A 19531-nucleotide genomic window follows, 5' to 3' on the forward strand; every position below is an offset into this window, starting at 1 on the left:
TCAGACTTGCGACCGTTGATGCGTCCCCATGGTCGCATGAATAAAATTCAGACGGTTGGCCACCGACTCGTATTTATGGCGGTGGCCGTGTCCCCAGGGGTCGTGTGATCCCCTTTGGCGACCCTCTGACAAGCAAAGTCAGTGGGGGAAGCCAGATTCGCTTAACAGCCGTGTTCCTAACTTAACAGCTGCAGTGATTCACTTAACAACTGTGGTACAAAAGGTCGTAAAATGGGGCAAAACTCACTTAACTACTGTCTCCCTTAGCAACTGAAATGTTAGGCTCAGTGGTGGGTCGTAAGTCGAGGACTACCTGTAGTTTGGTCCAGAAGCTGCCAGGTGTCTTAATAAACTGCTAATTACACTAACAAAATTGTGAATGATTGTTGTAAGGAGTTCCAAGGGAATTGTTCAGAGATCTGCGGTGCCAAAGGTGGTGAAGGACAATCTGAATTTATCCCACGTACAATCTCCTCTTTCTATTATAAAGTCACATTCTTTTGACCATTGACAATACAGATTGTCACATTTCTGTGCTCTGTTCCTTCACAAAAGCGCACACAATGTCAAAAGCCAACTGGAACTCACATTTCTTATTTCTGAGATTTTTAAAGGAAAATCTCTGGTGAGAGAGAGATTTTTTATATATATAAAAGTTGTATTGATTTTCTAGTTTTACATTTAAATATTTAAAAAGCAACGTGGCGGCTGAGTTAATAATTCAATAACATACGAATATCTTTAGTACAGGTTTCAGGCTACTACATTAAATATTTCCTCTCTTTTCCCCTTGGTATTTACTGTCTCATGTTTAAACTAATACAATTCTTATTGTGTCAATTAAATAAAAATACCTTTCTTACATTTATCCGTAATTTTTAGTTTATACATATCCTGAGAAAGAAATTGATTAACAAGGTTTCTGTGTGTGCTTTGTATATACAGGTAGTCCTCAATTTATGACCACGGTTAAGCCCAAAGTTTCTGTTGCTAAGCGAGACATTGGTTAAGTGAGTTTTGCCCCTTTTTGTGACTCGGCTTGCCACAGTTGTTAAGTGAATCATGGCAGTTGTTTAATAACACGGTTGCTAAGTGAATCTGGCTTCCCCATTAACTTTGCTTGTCAGAAGGTCGCAAAAGGGGATCACACGATGCCAGGACACGCAACCGCCGTAAATATGAGTCAGTGGCCAAGCGTCTGAATTTTGATCACATGTCCCTGGGGAGGCTGCAATGGTCGTAAGTGTGAAAAACGGTCATAAGTCTCTCTTTTTCAGTGCCGTTGTAACTTCAAACGGTCAATCCATTTTTATTAACGATCGCATATCAGCAAATAAGAGCATTAAAAACAGCCACAATAATAGCCCAAAAAATAAAAATAAAACACCAATCGAGACTTAAGATATGGCCATCGGTGCCTGATTAACAGCGGGCGGTTAGCCTCATTTTGCATACAGCACAGCAGAGCTGGGCCGCCGTCAGAGAAACTGCTTCCTACTGATCGGATAACAAATGGTCACTAAATGAACTTTTGTAAGTCGAGGACTGCCTGTATACGCCCACGAGTCTCTCCTCAACTTTTTTTTTTCTCCGAATGGTGGCTAATAAGACTTTTCCTGTTTCTTCTGTAATCCAGGCGTGATTTTTTGAACCAGCGAGGACCATGGGAGGGGCAGTGAGCGCCGGAGAGGACAACGACGAGTTGATTGATAACCTGAAAGAGGCTCAGTACATTCGGTCGGAGCTGGTGGAGGAGGCCTTCAGGGCTGTGGACAGGGCAGACTACTACCTGGAGGAGTTCAAGGAGAACGCCTACAAAGATTTGGCCTGGAAACATGGGAACATTCATCTCTCTGCCCCTTGCATTTACTCCGAAGTCATGGAAGCCTTGGATCTCCAGCCCGGACTTTCCTTCCTGAACCTAGGTAGCGGCACCGGTTACCTGAGCTCCATGGTCGGGCTGATCCTGGGTAAGTTGTCGTGCATTTTGCCAAATTTCCACACACACCCCCACCCCGCCGCCAATCTTGCTTCTTGACTCACGAATGCAAAAGAGCAATAGCACTTAGACCAAGGGTGTCAAACTGCTGGCCTGCTGGCCGGAGGCGTCACATGGAAGCCGCACGCACCCCAGCTCCGGCAAAGGGAAGGTGGCAGAAAGGTGCGACACGTTGCGACACACGTCATGTGACACGGCGAGTTTGGCACCCCTGATTTAGACTTCTATATACTGCTTCACAGTGCTTTGCAGGCCTCTCCAAGCAGTTTCATAGAGATTGTTGCCTCCAACAATCTGGGTCCTCATTTTGTGAACCTCGGAAAGATAGAAAGCTGAGTCAACCTTGAGCCGGGAAGAATCGAACTGCTGGCAGTTGGCAGAGTCAGCCTGCAGTGCTGCATTCTAACCACTGCACTACCACAGCTCTTACTAGCAATAGCAGCTAGACTTAGTGCTTAGTGCTTCACGGCGCTTTTTATAGCCTTCTCTGAGCAGTTTACAGGCTCAGCCTATTGTCCCCAACAATCTGGGTCCTCATTTTATCGACCTCGGAAAAAATGGAAGGCTGAGTCGACCTTGAGCTGGTCAAGATCGAACCGCTAGCAGTCGGCAGAGTCAGCCTGCATTCTAAGCACTGCACCACCACTAATATCCTTTTCTTCCGCACATTAATACAGGTAGTTCTGAACTTGAAACAGTTCTTTTAATGACCATTCAAAGTTACTATAAAAAGTGACTTATGACCGGGATGTTGTTCTTGTTTTTTTGCATTGAGGACCGTTGCAGCTTCCCCACAGTCACGTGATCAAAGTTCAGTTGCTTGGCAACTGGCTCACATTTACAACAGTTGCGGTGTCCCGGGGGGGTGTGTCGCGTGCTCCCCTTTGGCGACCTTCTGACGAGCAAAGTCCGTGGGGAAGCCAGATTCCCTCAACAGCCGCGTGCCTAACTGAACAAATGCAGTGATTCGCTTGCGGCAACCAAGGTCATCAAACGGGGCGAAACTCATTTAACAACGGTTTCACTTAGCAACGTAAATGGAGGGGGGCTCGGTTGTGGTCGTACGCCGAGGACTACCTGTAACAGGAGTGCAGGAGGCAAGTATTATGGCTCATTTCCGCAAAGCAAGAGGTGTTTTGTTTTATTTTATTTTTTTCCACCCGAGGAGCTTTTCTGCCGAGTCAAACGAGGAAGAGAGGCTTTTGTTGCATATCTGCGGGGGAATTACAGTTCTTCTGCATCTGCTGTTCTGGTGCACCGGCGCATCCGCTCTGCCGACTTTCAGTTGTCAGTTGAAAGCAGGGATTTTTCTAGCACCGCACACTGGTGGCTCTGTGACCTTCCACCCCAAACAAAACGAGGGCTCAGCAATACCCCGGATTAGTATCCTGCAGGCCAGTTGTTAGCACCCTGCATTATACAGCTCTCTAAACTCACTGTAAAAGTATTTCACGCTTCTCCGAAGCCCTGGTCCTCTTGAGGAGCTAGGGAAGGCTGCAGGAACTTTTTTTTTTCCCAGTTTGAATTGGCTTTAGGTCCCGAAAATAACATACTAGAGAATATTTCCTAGCTGGCTTCGATTGGGGTCCTCTGTTCCCTCCTTCCCCCCCCCACTCCCTCCCCGCCATATTCTGCTACTGAAGTGTTGGTTGGTCTATTCCTTGTTTTAAAATGGCTTCTTTTTATACGGGGATCTACGAGAATCTTTGCAGCTTGGTTCAGCTGTCTCAACTGCGTCACCCTTCTTAAAGCGTTCTTCCTGGAATCATGGAATGACAAAGAGTCGGAAGGGGCCTCGGAGGTCATCTAATCCAACCCCCTGCTCGAGCAGGAGAGCCTTACAGAATCAAAGAATGACAAGAGTTGGACGGGACCTCGGAGGTCTTCTAGTCCAGCTCCTTGGTCAAGCAGGGGACCCTTCCCCCCTCCCCTCCCCTCCTCCTCCTCCTCCTCCATTGTTATTGCAATGTTGGGTTTGCATTAACACCATTAATTCCAAAACCACTCAGCTATGGTCCAGAGGGGAACCCGAAGTTTTATTTCAAAGCTTAGTTCTGGAGAAGGAGAAAATCCTCCTCCTCTGCCCCCTGCAGACTCCAGATACACAAGAAAATAAGAGTGTGCAGAGTTTCCACTCCGGAACAAGTGGGAACAGTTTAATTACCAGGCCCTACGGCACACCTGGGCATTTTATGGCTCCCGGCCCACATCCAGCCTTTTGGCTGTCCGTTGTCAACGCTGCTAACACCGAAGGTTATTGCTTGACAAGAGATGAAGTAGCTATTTCATATGTTAAACTTGTGTATTGTTTTAGTTTAAAGTTAGGAGGGGGGATGAGTAGGATTGCCCTTTTCAAGGCCATCTCTAACTAAGAAGATATGGTGGAAGGGAAAGTGATTCTTTAAATTAATTGGAGAATATGATTCATGACAAAATTAGAAAGGTGGAGAATTGTGTTTTAATATATTGTGCAAGGAGCGGAGATTTCAGAATCCAGCTTCCTCCGAGCAAGCATTTACCAGTGTATTAGGCCAGGGCTTTTCAACCAGTGGTCCGGGTACCACCTGTGGTACATTGGCACCTGGCAGGTGGTACGTGACCATCCTAGAAAAGTAGTAGCGAGGGAGGGGAATGAGCTGAACCGGTGGAAGCTCGGCACAAGCCTGGGCGAGAGACGGTTGGAGCCGCAGGGCTGTCAGGGCTCAGCGGAAGCGCCAGGATCAGCGTCCTGCCCACGGACATCTGCAGAGGTTATTGTGAAAGTTTCGGAAGAACGGCAAATTCGAAACCCAAGAATGTTGTCTGTGTTGCACCACAAGAGCTGACAAGTTTCTAGTCTCTCTGTTCAGGGTTAGCAAAGTGAGAAAAAATAAATAAAGAAAAGCTGCTTCTAAAAGTCCCAACAATTAAAGGCCACTTTCGGCTACCTCTTGTGTATAACATCACATCCATATACCAGGGCTTTTCAACCTTATCACCCATTGTACCACTTTTAGGATATGGCGACATCCGAGGACCACCGGTCACCTAGCAAGGTGTCAAAAACATGATGAACAAACAAACAAAAAAGGAAAAAAATGATGAAGTACAGGTAGTCCTCGACTTACAACAGTTCTCTTAGTGACTGTTCGAAGTTACAATGGCACTGAAAAAAGTGCCCCCCCAAGCCACAGCTGAGCAAGACACCTGCCTGCCCGCCCGGCGGCGCTCTTCCTCCTGTCCGAGGTTTTCATTGTTGGGAGCATTTCTGTTGAGGATTGGCAGCGGGGGTGGAGTGGGGGTGGTGTTTGGTTTTTATTCCCCCCCCCCAATCTGCTGTGTGGTTGCAGCAGGTTTTGGTCACTTCACATGACCCTGGGACACTGTGACCGTCATAAACATGAATCAGTTGCCAAGCATCTGAATGTAAATCACAAGACCCTGGAGATGCTGCAACATTCCAGCTGATCGGTGCTTCTTCTGGGCTCAGAAGCGCCAGGATCAGCGCTGAGCTTCAGCTGGAGCCTGGCGCTGATCCTGGCGCTTCCGCTGAGCCCTGACAGCCCTGCAGCTCCAACCGTCTCTCGCTCAGGCTTGTGCGGTGCTGCCACCGGTTCAGCTCATTCCCCTCCCCTGCTACCACTATTCTAGGATGGTCGTGTACCACCTGCCAGGTGCCAATGTACCAGAGGTGGTACCCATACCACTGGTTGAAAAGCCCTGCCGTAAACAATATTTTAAAGAAAAGTTTCTAGAAAAACATTAAGGACCTTTATAAATAGTCTAGGAAACTGAAAATAAGGTGAACATGGGTAGCCCTCGATTTACCATCACGATTGAGCCTCAAATCTCTGTTGCCAAGGGGAACATTTGTTAAGTGAATTTTGCCCCATTTTACGACACTTCTTGCCACGGTTGTTAAGTGAATCACTGCAGTCGTTCGGTTAATAAAATGTTAAGCGAATCCGGCTTCCCCCATGGACTTTGCTTGTCCGAAGGTCATAAAAGGGGATCACATGATCCCGAGACACTGCAGCCGTCGTAACTATGAACCAGTTGCCAAGCGTCTGAATTTTGATCACGCGACCGTGGGGAATGCTGCAACAGTTGTAAGAGTGAAAAACATTGATAAGTCGCTGTGGGAAGAATCCAGGAAAAGAACTATTTTGGGAAATATTAAAAAGGCAACCCCCCAAGTGTCTCTGCCCCAAACCGAAACCAGGTCTGCAGAAATGCAGATGTGATCATCTTGTCAGAAAGATTGCAGCCAGCAAGCTGATGGGATTAGAAAGACAAAGATCCCTAGAATCAACAATCGCTCACACCAAAAAATCCAACAGAGGACGTAGCCATCAGCTACAGCCACAGGGAAGCAGGATATGACCTTTGGGACATAATAGGATTAACCCACCACCTTCAGAATACCAGAAAGGCACACTCAGACTCAGGTCAAAGTTCATCACACCACAGGAACAACTCCAGACAAAAGCCCAAGAAGGTATAAAAACCCACCCCTCCCTGCTACATGTGGTCAGTTGTTTTTTTCCCCACAGCCATCTTTCTGTCTGGCTCTCCTCTTCGATAAACTGCAACCTTCTTTTCTAAAGCAGTCTCCATGTTTTGATTATTCCCGGCTGGGACTGGACCCTGAGGAAGATTTTTCTCTCAACATCACTATTCTCAGGGCTGTTGTAACTTTGAATGGCCGCTAAATGAACAGTCACTAAACTCGGACTGCAAGTTGAGAATTACCTATACACCCGCAACGCCTGAAACTCAGAGGCTATAAATAGGGGTTCTTTCAAAAATCAAAATTCTGTTTCCTGCATCTGTCTTATTTATTTTTTTTCCCCTCTCCATACGTCGTCGTCTGCCATTTCTTCAGGGCTTGATTGGTTTTCCCAGTGAAATACAAAGAATTCTTCTGCATCCTTTTAGTTGTTCTACACAGGCAGTCCTCAACGTGTAACCATTGGTTTAACAACTCTTTGAAGTTACAATGGCGCTGGGGGGGGGGGAATGAACCAGTCCTCGCGCTTACAACCATTGCAGTAACCCCACAACAGGGCTCTTCAAACTTGGCAACTTTAAGACTTGTGGACTTCAACAAGTCCTAAGGGCTGGCTGAGGAATTCTGGGAGTTGAAGTCCACAAGTCTTAAAGTCGCCAAGTTTGAAGACCCCCTGCCCCACAATTACGCGATCAAAATTCAGGCGCTCGGCAACTGGCAGGTGTTTATGATGGTTTATGACGATTCACTTAACAACCCTGTGATTCACTTAGCAACGGCTGGTCGTAAAATCGGAGGCAACTCACTTCACCACCGCCTTGCTTAGCGACCAGAAATTTTGGTCGTAAAGTCGAGGACTACCGGTACTGTCCCAAAGATGCTTTTTTTCGAAAGGTAATTGGAGCGAAACATTTTCAAAGAGAAAAGGCAGTCACCTTTCGGGACAACCATGACCTGGAGGATTGAGACTCCCCAAGGACGACTTACCTGTACACTTTTCATCCACGCGGCAGTTCAATTCTACTAGTTGGTAAAACTAAAGAATTGGTTTACGTGCCCCTTTAAATAAGCGCCTGCCCGTAATAGGCCAGCGAGTTGCAATAACTCTGCCTTGGTTTGTTTTTCAAGCTGGAGGGAACTCGTTGACCCCGAGTCTGTGTTTTTCCTGCCTTTCATCACGGTCTGTTTGGTACTCTTTAAACATCTAGGTCCCTTTGGAATAAATCATGGCGTAGAACTTCACGCGGACGTTATAGAATACGCCAAGCAGAAACTGGACTTCTTCATCAGGACAAGTGACAGCTTTGACAAGTAAGTAAAAGCAGATTTCCCCCCCCCCCCAAAAAAAGTCCTACTCTTCAGATGTTAATTCCTAGTTCTAGAAGGAAGTGAATCCAAGACAAATACAAGTGGTCCTTATTCAGCAGTCACTTGTTCAGCCACCCAGCTAAGCTAGCTACACACACACACACACACACACACACACAGACACACACACTTTGGGTTCCGAAAGATTAAGATCTGGCTTGGGCTTAAGGGGACCCCTATAGTATGTTTAAGTTTATTTTTCCTGGGTGGTTATTATGTATGGGACATTACAAGCTGGCCAAGGTCTTTTGGAGAGGGCCAATTATAACAGTTCTGGAAATAATAGCACTGTAAAGAGAGGTCAATGGTAGATGGGCACTGCAGGTTATGGGCAGCCCTGTGGCTTTCAAGGACAGTCCAGGGCAGGGCTGGGTGAGTTGCTATCCAAACTATCTGAAGGGTCTTGCCTTAACCAGCCCATAATCTAACCCTACGTGTGATGCAAATGAACCAGTTTGATATAGTCGTTAAGGCATCACCCTAGAAACCAGGAGATTGTGAGTTCTAGTCCCACCTTAGGCATGGATGCTGGCTGGGTAACTACGGGTCGATCACTAGGAGAGTGTCAGTTCTAGTCCCGCCTTAGGCATGAAAGCTAGGTGGGTGACCTTGAGCCACTCACCAGGAGACACTGAGTTCTAGTCCCGCCTTAGGCAAGAAAGCCAGGTGGGTGATTTCGGGCCACTCACCAGGAGACTGGGAGTTCTAGTCCCACCTTAGGCATGAAAGCTGGCTGGATAACTATGGGCCGACCACTAGGAGTGCGATTTCTAATCCCACCTCAGGCATGAAAAGCCAGCTGGATGACTGTGGGCCAGTCCCTCTCTCTTGAGCCCACCCCACCTCACAGGGTTGTTGTTGGCGAAACACAGGCGAAGAAAGGAGTATTAAGTCTGTTCGCTGACTCGAGTTATTTATAACGCGTGGGGTAAAGAAAAATCTAAATGAAAATAAACTGCTCTCCCTGTTGAATTCTCGTGCTGCGTTGAAGTCTCATTCACAACCCTCCTTCCTTCCTTCCTTCCTTCCTTCCTTCCTTCCTTCCTTCCTTCCTTCCTTCCTTCCTTCCTTCCTTCCTAGGTTTGAATTCTGCGAGCCTTCCTTTGTCTCTGGAAACTGCTTAGAAATCTCTCCGGACTCCTCTCAATACGACCGCGTGTACTGTGGAGCCGGCGTCCAGAAGGAGCACGAAGATTACATGAAGAACTTGCTGAAAGTCGGCGGGATTCTCGTCATGCCCCTGGAGGAGAAGGTTGGCCGGTGGGGACGGGTGTCTTTACTGTCTCCGACACTGTTTGGGTTCTTTTAAAATCCCATAAAGAGCTCCCTGCCGAGAAACAAACGAAAGGGAGGTTAAATTGATCCGAGATGACCGAGATGGACGGTATTTAATATTTATTTGTTATCTATATGTAGGGAGTGTGGGTCTATGCATACGTGTATATAGTATGGTTAGATATTTGTCATGTATCTGCTCCACTTTGAGAGCCAGAAACTGGAGCAGAGAAGGGGTGGGGTGGGGAGGTGTTCCGTGATTTCTGCTGTAGCACACGTTTAATCTACTGCTTTTCTCTTTCAATGCAGCTGACCAAGATTACTCGAACAGGCCCTTCAGCCTGGGAGACCAAGAAAATCTTGGCTGTTTCTTTTGCTCCTCTAATCCAACCCAACCATTCAGATTCAGGAAAGTCGAAACTGGTTCATTTGCGTAAGTCAGCCACATCTCCCCTGCCTCTGTTTAATAATAATAATAATAATAATAATAATAATAATAATAATAATAATAATAATAATAATAATAATAATATAAAGTTGGAAGGGACCTTGCAGGTCATCTAATCTGACCCCTGCTGAGACAGGAAACCTGGCCTATACCATTTCAGTCGAATGGCTGTCCAATCTGTTCTTAAAAACTTCCAGTGTCAGAGCATTCACAGCTTCTGGTGGCAGGTTGTTCCACTGATTAATTGTTCTAACTGTCAGGAAGTTTCTCCTTAGTTCCACGTTGCTTCTCTCTTTGGTCAGTTTCCATTCTTTGCTTCTTGTCCTGCCTTCAGGCGCTTTGGAAAATAGATTGACTCCCTCTTCTTTGGGGCAGCCCCTGAGATATTGGAAGACTGCTATCATGTCCCCCCTCGTCCTTCTCTTCATTAAACTAGACATACCCAATTCCAGCAATCGTTCCCTATAAGTTTTAGCCTCCAGTCCCCTGATCATCTTTGTTGCTCTTCTCTGCCCTCTTTCCAGAGTCTCAACATCTTTTTTACATGGTGGTGACCAAAACTGGATGCAGGATTCCAAGTGTGGCCTTACCAAGGCCTTGTAAAGTGGTATTAACACTTCACGTGATCTTGATTCTGTCCCTCTGTTAATGCAGCCTAGCACTGTGTTGGCTTTTTTGGCAGCTGCAGCAGACGGCAGCTTCTATTTAAGTGATTGTCCACTAGGACTCCCAAGATCCCTCTCACAGTTACTTTCATTCCATTTTGAAGATTGGGTCTAATGCTTAAGCCTAGAAACTAGGAGGAAGTGAGTTCTAGTCCTGCCTTAAGATAATAAAAGGCAGTGGGGTGTCTTTGGGCCAATCATCAGGAGACTCCTGAGTTCTAACCCCGCCTTAGACAGGAAAGGCAGCTGGGGGGGGGGGGTTGGGGTTAAATACCAGGAGACTTTGAACTCTAGTCCCGTCGCAGGGGTGAAAGCCATCTGGGTGACCTTGGCCCAGTTTCTGTCAGCCTAACCAACCTCAGAGGCTTTTGGGAAAAATAGGAGGAGGGAGGAGTATTAGGAAAGTCTGCTGCCTTGAGTTATTTATAAAAAATAATAAAGGCAGGTTATAAACAGGTAAAATAAATACATACACAGAGTACCACGTTTTCCACTGGCATAATGGGCTGGATTGTTTAGCTCACCTGGAACCAGGATCTCCACTCCTTTTTCCATGCCCCAAAGAAATAGGCTAAGACAGGGGGGGTGTCCCCAACCCCCCGGTCCATGGACCGGTACCGGGCCGCAGCATGCCAGCAATCGGGCCGCACAAACAAGCAAAGCCCCATCCGCGAGATGCAGGCAGCACACAAAACCACGCACCCTCCGGTCCCCGGGAAAAACCTCTCCCCACGGAACCGGTCCCCGGTGCCCAAAAGGTTGGGGACCTCTGGGCTAAGATGAGTAAAAGCGGTGGGGCCCCCTCCCCCCAGGAACTCCACCATGAAGAGAGAGAGTTTGATTCCGAATCTTTACCAGCCCAAGCCTGAACCAGTTTAACCCCGCTTCCCATTAATCTGCATGACAACCCCTGATTTACAATTTTTTTTTAAAATCCCATTTATATCCCGCCCTTCTCCGAAGACTCAGGGTGGCTTACAATCTAAGAAGCACAAATCAATGTGCTTAGCAATAGCCTTCATTCTATCTATATGCCTGCTTATTAGGGCTTTCACACACACACCCAAGCGGCATTATTACAAAGTCAGCTTAATTGCCCCCAACAATCTGGGTCCTCATTTTACCTACCTCGGAAGGATGGAAGGCTGAGTCAACCTTGAGCCTGGTGGGACTCGAACCTGCACTGATTGCAGGCAGCTGGTGTTACTTAAGGAGGCATTAGCCCACTGCTCCACCAAGGGTTTTCCGGTAGGTATAACCAAAGAAGGAGAACACCGAGAGAGAAGCCTGGGCTCTCAGTAAATCTTTAAAAAGGGTTTAATCACGACATTGCCCGTAAATACTTGCAACATCAGGAGGATATAAACCCCAACACCCCACCCGCAATCAGCCGAGTGAGCCCTAATGGCGGGGAAGCTGGGAGAAAGGTATAAATCGTATAGCCCTGTGGTGGCGAACCTATGGCACGAGTGCCACAGGTGGCACGCAGAGTCCTAGGCCTTCCGCTGGGTTTTATAAAAACCTTTTCGCTTTAGTCCTCTGCCGCCGTGTGCAAAAAAAAAAAAAAAAGGTTCAATCAATCAATCAATTTCAACTTCTTGTGGGGAAAAAAAAGATCTTGCAAAGTTGGAATTGATGGATTGAACTTTTTAGTCCCACCCAGTCTGTCATTTCCACCGCAGCCACGCCCACCCAATGGGCCACGCCCACTCAAAGACAGCACGGCTGGCTCAGGAATTCTGGGAGTTGAAGTCCATGAGTCATAAAAGAGCCAAGGTTGCCTACCCCTGGCCTATACCATTTCAGACAAATGGCTGTCCAGTCTCTTCTTAAAAACATCCAGTGTTGGAGCATTCACAGCTTCTGGAGGCAGGTGGTTCCACTGGTTAATTGTCCACACTGTCAGGAAGTTTCTCCTTAGTTCTAGGTTGCTTCTCTCCTTGACTAGTTTCCAAGTGGCCAGCATGACTTTGCACAGCACTGTTGTTACCTTCCCGCCGAAGTGATACCTATTTATCTATTTGGGAGTGTGCCAAATTCAGACAGCAGGAAGCCAGAGAAGATGGTAAGGTTAACATGACAGCCATTATTATACTGCAATAGCTCAACCTGCCTCCAGAAGCGGTGAATGCTCCAACACTGGAGGTTTTTAAGAAGAGACTGGAAACCCATTTGTCTGAAATGATATAGGGTTTCCTGCCTGAGCAGGGGGTTGGACTAGATGACCTCCAAGGTCCCTTCCAACAACAACAACTATTATTATTATTATTATTATTATTATTATTATTATTATTATTATTATTATTATTATTATTATTATTAACTTTTATTCGTTAAACATGAAACTCAGTCAACTAAAGACTCAAATTGACTGGCACTAATGGTTGACACATGTTGCTGCCAGCATCCTAGGTATCAACCAGGTATCTCCTTAAAATGTAAGATGTTCTGAGTAGCGCGGTTTTTTGTAGCTTTGCTGGAGTTATTGCAGGAAGCTGCAATTTCTTGATGTGTTTTGCAAAGTTTTTGGACATAGTTTCCAGTGCCCCGATGACAATGGGTCTCACTGTTACACGTCATCATCACCATCATCATCATCATCATCATCATCATTATTATAAAACTTTTATTCATTAAACATGAACCTCAGTCAACTGAACTTTCAAATTGATTGGCCTTAATGGTTGACAGGGGTTGCTGCCAGCATCCTAGGTATCAACCAGGTGGTGGTGGTGGTATTATTATAATCATCATCATCATCATCTTATTGATGTTGTAGCCATTCTAGTTGCTCAAGAGATCAGTCCCCTCTTGTCCTGCTTTGCTTTGGAAGACGTAGAGACCAGTCAGAGACCAATCTCTGCTCTTGACCGGCATACGGTAGATTTCTCCCAAGGGGCCCCCAGCTCCTTGATCAGATTGCTGTACCTTTTCGATTGGTTTAATTTCCGCTGAGTCCTTGGGGCTCCCTCAGCTGGGTGGTTTTCTTGCAGACACTTCATGACTCAACTAGGCAACATCATCAGTGCCCGAAGGGAGGGGAGTTTGCAGAGGAGGAGGAAGATTGTGAGGTCCTTGGTGCTCTCTGGGCTTGTTAGCTTGTGCCCTGCACACATGCAAGTGGCTTGCTCGAGCAGTGTTGGTGGGAATGTTCTTGATAGCTCCTTGATTAGGCTTGTCACAACTCATTTGCATATAAAGAGAGAGCGTCCCCACCTCCTCCTAGGTCTGGTAATGTTACAGTGAGAACAAATCAGTGGAGCAGCTTGCCTTCAGAAGTTGTGAGTGCCCCATCACTGGACAGCTATTTGTCCGAAATTTATTTTGATTGATTTATTAGAGAAATGTATTGCTTCGCCCATCTTGTATCGAATATCTCCGGTATAGGAATGGTGTAGGACAGTGATGGCGAACCTTTTAGAGACCGAGTGCCCAAACTGCAACCCAAAACCCACTTATGTATCTTCGGCCCATTGTCTGAGTGTGGTCAGTTGGCCAGGTGTGGCCCATTGGGTGGGCGTGGCCCGTTGGGTGGGCGTGGCTGTGGTGGTAACGGCAGACTGGGTGGGACTAAAAACTTCAATCAAGCAATTCCAACTTTGCGAGATCTTTTTTTTTACCCGCGAGAAGTTGAAATTGATTGATTGAACCTTTTTTTTTTTTTACACACGGCTGGCGGAGGCCTAAAGCGGAAAGGTTTTATAAAACCCAGCTGAAGGCCTAGGACTGGGGCGACGGTGTGCGTGCCCACAGAGAGGGCTCTGTGTGCCACCTGCGGCACGCGTGTCATAGGTTCGCCACCACGGGTGTAGGATATCCTGCTTAAGCAGGGGTCAGACCAGAAGACCTCTGAGGTCTCTTCCAACTCCATTATTCTGTTAGCTTGCTTAATGAAACGTCTGCAAGAAGAGCACCAAGCTCAGAGAGTACCAGGGACCGTTCAGTTCAATCCTGAGCCACAGATATTCTCTGCCATCCGTTTAGTCTCTTCTACCCTCAGCTAGGTATAGTTTCTGGCTCCAAATGCAGACTCCCCAGCTGTTCCCTTCTCCTCTTTCCCATCTCCAGCCCCTGTGGTGGTTCGCAGCCTGCAGGACCTGGCTCGGATTGCCATCCGCGGCACCATTAAAAAGCTGATCCACCAAGACCGAGCCAGCAAAAACGGCAACGGCCTCCGAAACCCGCCGAGGTTTAAACGGCGCCGCGTCCGGCACCGCCGGATGGAAACCATTGTCTTCTTGGACAAAGAGGTCTTTGCAAGCCGGATCTCCAACCCTTTGGAGGATAATCACTGTGAGGAATTGGAGGAAGATTGCAGGGAAGAGGTGGAAAAATCTCTTCCGGAACTGAAGCCCGAACCGCCTACATACAGCTTGAGAGAGAAGATCCTCGGCCTGCCTCTTCCCGACCCGTTGAAATATTACCTGCTTTATTACAGAGAAAAATAGGAGCCTGGGGAGCGTTCGTTGGTCAGGGAGGGAGGCAGGACAGTAAAACACTCAGGAGGCTGACAGACACCAACACCACTTGCTTGCCTTTTAACAGAACCAGCTGGGGAAACACGCCTGCCAGGAATTTAAAATGGGATAGCCTGTTTTGTTTTGTTTTCCCCCAGATCCTTTCCCTTGATTTGTGCGCTCCGGTTTTGTCCTAAGCAGAACTACCTTGGTGGGGGAAGAGGCTGTGGCGAGCTGGTCCCCGTGTTCTTGACGGAAGTGAGGGCTTCATGCCGGGTTTTAAAAAAAACCAACAACAACCCTATAAGGAAAAAAGATAATCACACGTTTGCTGAAATACCTGTGAATATCTCAAACCGTCTTTTTGTCTCTTTGTTTGGTTCGCTTGCTCCTCTCCTCCAGGAAGCAGTTTCGGGAATTAGTTTGGCAGGAACCCAAATGTGTGGATTGGCCCGCAAAACAGAAAAACGAGTTGAATTTGAGCCGCTCGGCCTCGTATCTACAACGATCTAGTGGGGAAAATAAAATAAATCTTATTGGCGAGTGGGCTGGGGGGGGCGCGGGCCTCCGCTGAACAAACTAGGGTCGTTTTCCCCCATCGGATGTTTATGCCGCATTTGCAAGAAGGGGAACCATCCGCAGAGATGATGATCTGGGAAGACCCCCCCAAAGAGATTCTCCTGTGCGATTAAAAAGAGAGAGAAAGAGGCTGTGTGTGTGTGTGTGTTTCTGTGGCTTAAGCAGGAACAGCCGGAATTACGACACCTTAAGCTGCAGAAGTCTGGCTTTCGACTTGCTCGCCTGAAAATCGGTTGGGTTTATCATTCCCCACAAGGATTTCAGGTGGTGATGGAGATGAGTAAGAGAAGGAAGCAGTTCCTCCACCCCCCCCCCCCGGGCCTTTTCCAAGGTCTGTTATCAAGGGGTTGAATCAAGTATGTTACGGAGGGAAAACGGGGCGCCTTGTTTGAATTGAGGTCGTTGGTTCTCTAAACGGGGAGTGCCTGGAGAAAACTGCCAGTGTTTTTAACCCACCCCCCCCCAGGGTCCTCTGCTTTAGCAGAAAGGCTAAAAATTCAGCTATAGGTTCACTTCCCCCTTTTCTGGGTACAGGCTACGGTAAAGCTTGCTTGGAAAACACGGCACAAGACTTTTTAAATGTCCTGTAACACGTCAATCCTTATTCGGAAAAGTAGATTGCTCTTAGGCTGGAATTTAGAGTGAGCAGAAGCAGTAACTCTCATTAAAAAAAATTTAGGCTATTTTTTTTTTCCCCCTCCAGCTGAAATATTGAGCAGAATCATCCGATATTCCCCAAGGGGGCTTACGGTAGTTTTTCCGTCCGCTTATAGATTTCCCGTGGGACGTTTTTTAACTTCATCTAACTTCTCGATATTCATGGCCTGGCTGGCTAAGTTAGAAAACAAGAGACCCTGGGGCTGATTTTTTTATTCCAGGTTGAAATGGAGACTCAAGCAGGCAAAAACGTGCTTTTTATCTCTGACAAGCAGCTGTTCTCATTCTGAACGCACAGCATAAGAGCGAAGTCCTGTGGTTTAGCAGAAGCCGAATCGACCTGTGCTTTGTAATTCCCATCGGGGAGACCGCTAGCCTAGCCATTATTGCCTGTGCAGTGTTGCATTTCATGTTGTGTCATCTGAAGCTTTGCGTCAACAATAACAATCGTTTGTTAGAGCTCTGTCCTTGATGATGCAGTTAACATGCTGAGTTCCTTCTCTGTATCTTCCCTTCTGCTCTGAATGATGCTGTTAATTGTTAAATGCTCTGTATCGTTTTTTTCTTCCACTGAGTCGGTCTGTCGAGCCTTTTAGGCTATTATTATTTTGGGTGAACGGCCATCAAGTTTGACATAATAGGTGTCTTCCCTGTGGTACACTCAAGTTTTCATGGTCCAGAAAGCTGTTTATCAAAGAATCTACAAAGTTCTTCTCGGTGACTTGGGTTTAATCGTCACAATTGAGTGAGCATTCTTCTTTCAGCATTCATAAAACTCTGCCCCAAAAGAGGCATTCTTTCCCTCAACTTTAATTCTTTCCATTTGTTCTTGAGTTGTCTCAAGAAAGAATAGTCAAAGTTACTGCGTGAAAGTTTTTCTTCATCTTCTCCGTTAAGAATGATCTAGAATTCATATTTTTTTTCAGAGAAAAAAAACCCACAAGGATTTTATGGAGCCTTTTTCTCTTGTTTGGGGTGAAAGATTTGTGAGCCATTGTGATTTGTTCAGTTGTTTTTATCAATATACGAAGGTAGAAAAATGTGTGTTTGGGTGACAGCATAACTGCGAAATAACATAGGCTTTTAATATTGTAACAGAAGAGGAATTGTCAGTGCGGTATTCCTATACACCAGCATATACACACACACACTGGTTAACCCAGTCGGTGTGTTTTAGCAAACTAACATGGCCTGTGACATCTGTTCTTGCAAAATGTATCGCGATTCCCTCAGATGTTTATTGTTTCCGGCTTCTCATAAGCATCCTTTTTTTGGTAGCTTCGGATAGAATTGCCAAGTTGTACCCCTTTGCAAAAAGGTTTTGCTTTCCTAAAGTAGTTAAAGATGTAAATAGCTTAGAGATTAAGATTGGAAAAGCAAAGTTATTTCTGAAGCATGGAGAACATTGGAAAGAAGTGGTTTCAAAAATACAGAGTTTTAGCAAAATACATGTCTGTGTCAATAAAAATGGTTCCACCTTAAGCAGTAGTGTTGGTGCTTCATGCTGGGAACACATTCTGTGCATTTTTCCCCCCATTGTTATCACACTAACTTTCAGAATTGGCCTTCAAAGTAAGTGTGGTGGATGGCCGGATTATGGTGAAGAGAGAAGCAACCTGGAATTAAGGAGAAACTTCCTGACAGTGAGGACAATCAACCAGTGGAACAGCTTGCCACCAGAAATCATGGGCGCTCCATCACTGGAGATTTTTAAGAAGAGACTGGACAATCACCTGTCTGAGATGGTATAAATTCTGCTTGAGCAGGGGGCTGGACTAGAAGACCTCCAAGGTCCCTTCCAGCTCTATTCTATTTTATTCTATTCTAAATCTTAGAGAACATTCCCAATTGAAACAGCTCCTACTGTCAAAGAAAGAACACAACACATATTTACTTAATATACACTTCAAGAGCAAATCAGCAAATATTAAATTATATATGTACCTATGAGGAAATTCGGAAGTAAACCTCTGTTTGGTTATCAGTGACAGACACTCGCAGATACAGAACTTTTATTACACACATTAGAAAACTACAACATTGCATTACTTTTTGGCATAATCGCCATTCAAACTGAGGCACTTGTCATAACGTCTTATAAAGTTTGAAATTCCTTAGTAGTAGTCGCTCGGCGCCAAATCTGGGCTATGGGTGTGTGTGTTTGTGAGATCAAAAACATCCCAACAGAATTGCTTCAAAAGTTCTGCGTCTAGCAGTGTGCGGGGGAACATTGTCATGAACCAACACCACACCGGAATTCAGCAGGCCCCGATGCTTGTTATGGATGGCTCATCTTGAGTTTTTGTAACGTTTCACAATAGACTTCTGAATTGATGGTTGAACCATGCTCCATGAATTTCACTAGCCGTACTCCTTTGGCATCTTCACATTTGGCGGGATTTTCGATGGCAATGTTGTAGTTTTCTAATGTGTATAATAAATGTTCTGCGTCTGCGAATGTCTGTCATTGATAACCAAACAGAGTTTTATTTCCAAATTGCCTCTATCTATCTATCTATCTATCTATCTATCTATCTATCTATCTACTATATCTATATAGATCAATCTACCTATCTATAAGGGACGCGGTGGCTCAGTGGGTTAAGACGCTGAGCTTGTCGATCAGAAGGTCGGCAGTTTGGCAGGTCGAATCCCGAGTGCCGTGTAACAGAGTGAGCGCCTGTTACTCATCCCAGCTTCTGCCAACCTAGCAGTTCAAAAGCACGTAAAAATGCAAGTAGAAAAATAGGGACCACTACGTTGGGAAGGTAACAGCGTTCCGTGCGCCTTTGGCGTCTAGTCATGCCAGCCACATGACCACGGAGATGTCCTCGGACAAGCGCTGGCTCTTCGGCTTTGAAACGGAGATGAGCACCGGCCCCTAGAGTCAGAAACGACTAGCACGCATGTGCGGGGGAACCTTTACCTTTACCTTTATACCTATCTATCTTTTTATATAATTCTGGCTATTCTGACTCTTAACTGTTGTTTAAGGATGTCTCCCCTTGTTGAGACCCCCTGTGCCTGGCCTGTATAAGTGGATACTATCACTGCTAACAGCCTTTGCCAGATAGCATAACTCATGAAATTACCTTTTTATCATCCAGAAGAACCTTTATTTGCATGCAGAGAAGATTGCAGCAGACAAGGCGTGGTAGATGATGAAATGGACGGTATTTCAAGGTCAAAAACAGTAATGGTCCTAGCATGTAGAGACCACCGCATGTGAGATGGTGGCAGGAAGTGAAAGAACATTCAGGGTTAAGAAGGAGGAAGTACGTCACAAATGGGAGGGGTTGGCTGAACAAATTAACATAAATGTTGTAATTTCCCAAACAACCACATGGTGGCAGCACAATATGCACTGCATAATACTTTATAGCTGATGTAACAGCACACTGGCTATCTGTCTTTATATGACTCTGTAATCTCTTAATTCGTCAGGGCGACTCAACATTTATATTTACTGGCTGGATGCCCTTCCTGATGCCACATGGAGTTTGCAGCAGATATTTTCTGTTTACACCCTGGGAGAGAAGCCTCTGCCGCTATCTAGGATTGGACTCTCAAACTTCCATGTGGGAGGCAAGCATC

The 19531-nt window shown here is 46.1% G+C and overlaps 1 protein-coding gene across 6 annotated transcripts in view; it reads left to right on the plus strand.

The window, feature by feature from the left end:
- The window catches only part of PCMTD2 (protein-L-isoaspartate (D-aspartate) O-methyltransferase domain containing 2), a 61385-nt gene that overhangs the window by 11688 nt on the left and 30166 nt on the right, over positions 1-19531 (plus strand). For 4 of the 6 annotated variants that reach the window (XM_083360953.1, XM_083360954.1, XM_083360956.1 and 1 more), the window contains exons 3-7: positions 1637-1970; positions 7697-7799; positions 8937-9108; positions 9441-9564; positions 19382-19522. In XM_083360953.1, the coding sequence (XP_083217079.1) occupies positions 1664-1970; positions 7697-7799; positions 8937-9108; positions 9441-9564; positions 19382-19522 (847 nt within the window). In that variant the 5' untranslated portion in view covers positions 1637-1663. Of the gene's footprint in view, positions 1-1636; positions 1971-7696; positions 7800-8936; positions 9109-9440; positions 9565-14312; positions 17683-19381; positions 19523-19531 lie in introns of those variants that run through there. The other 2 variants (XM_083360952.1, XM_083360951.1) reach the window with 1 other exon arrangement.

This window comes from Vipera ursinii (assembly GCF_947247035.1).
Source record: "Vipera ursinii genome assembly, chromosome: 3".
NCBI lineage: Eukaryota > Metazoa > Chordata > Lepidosauria > Squamata > Viperidae > Vipera > Vipera ursinii.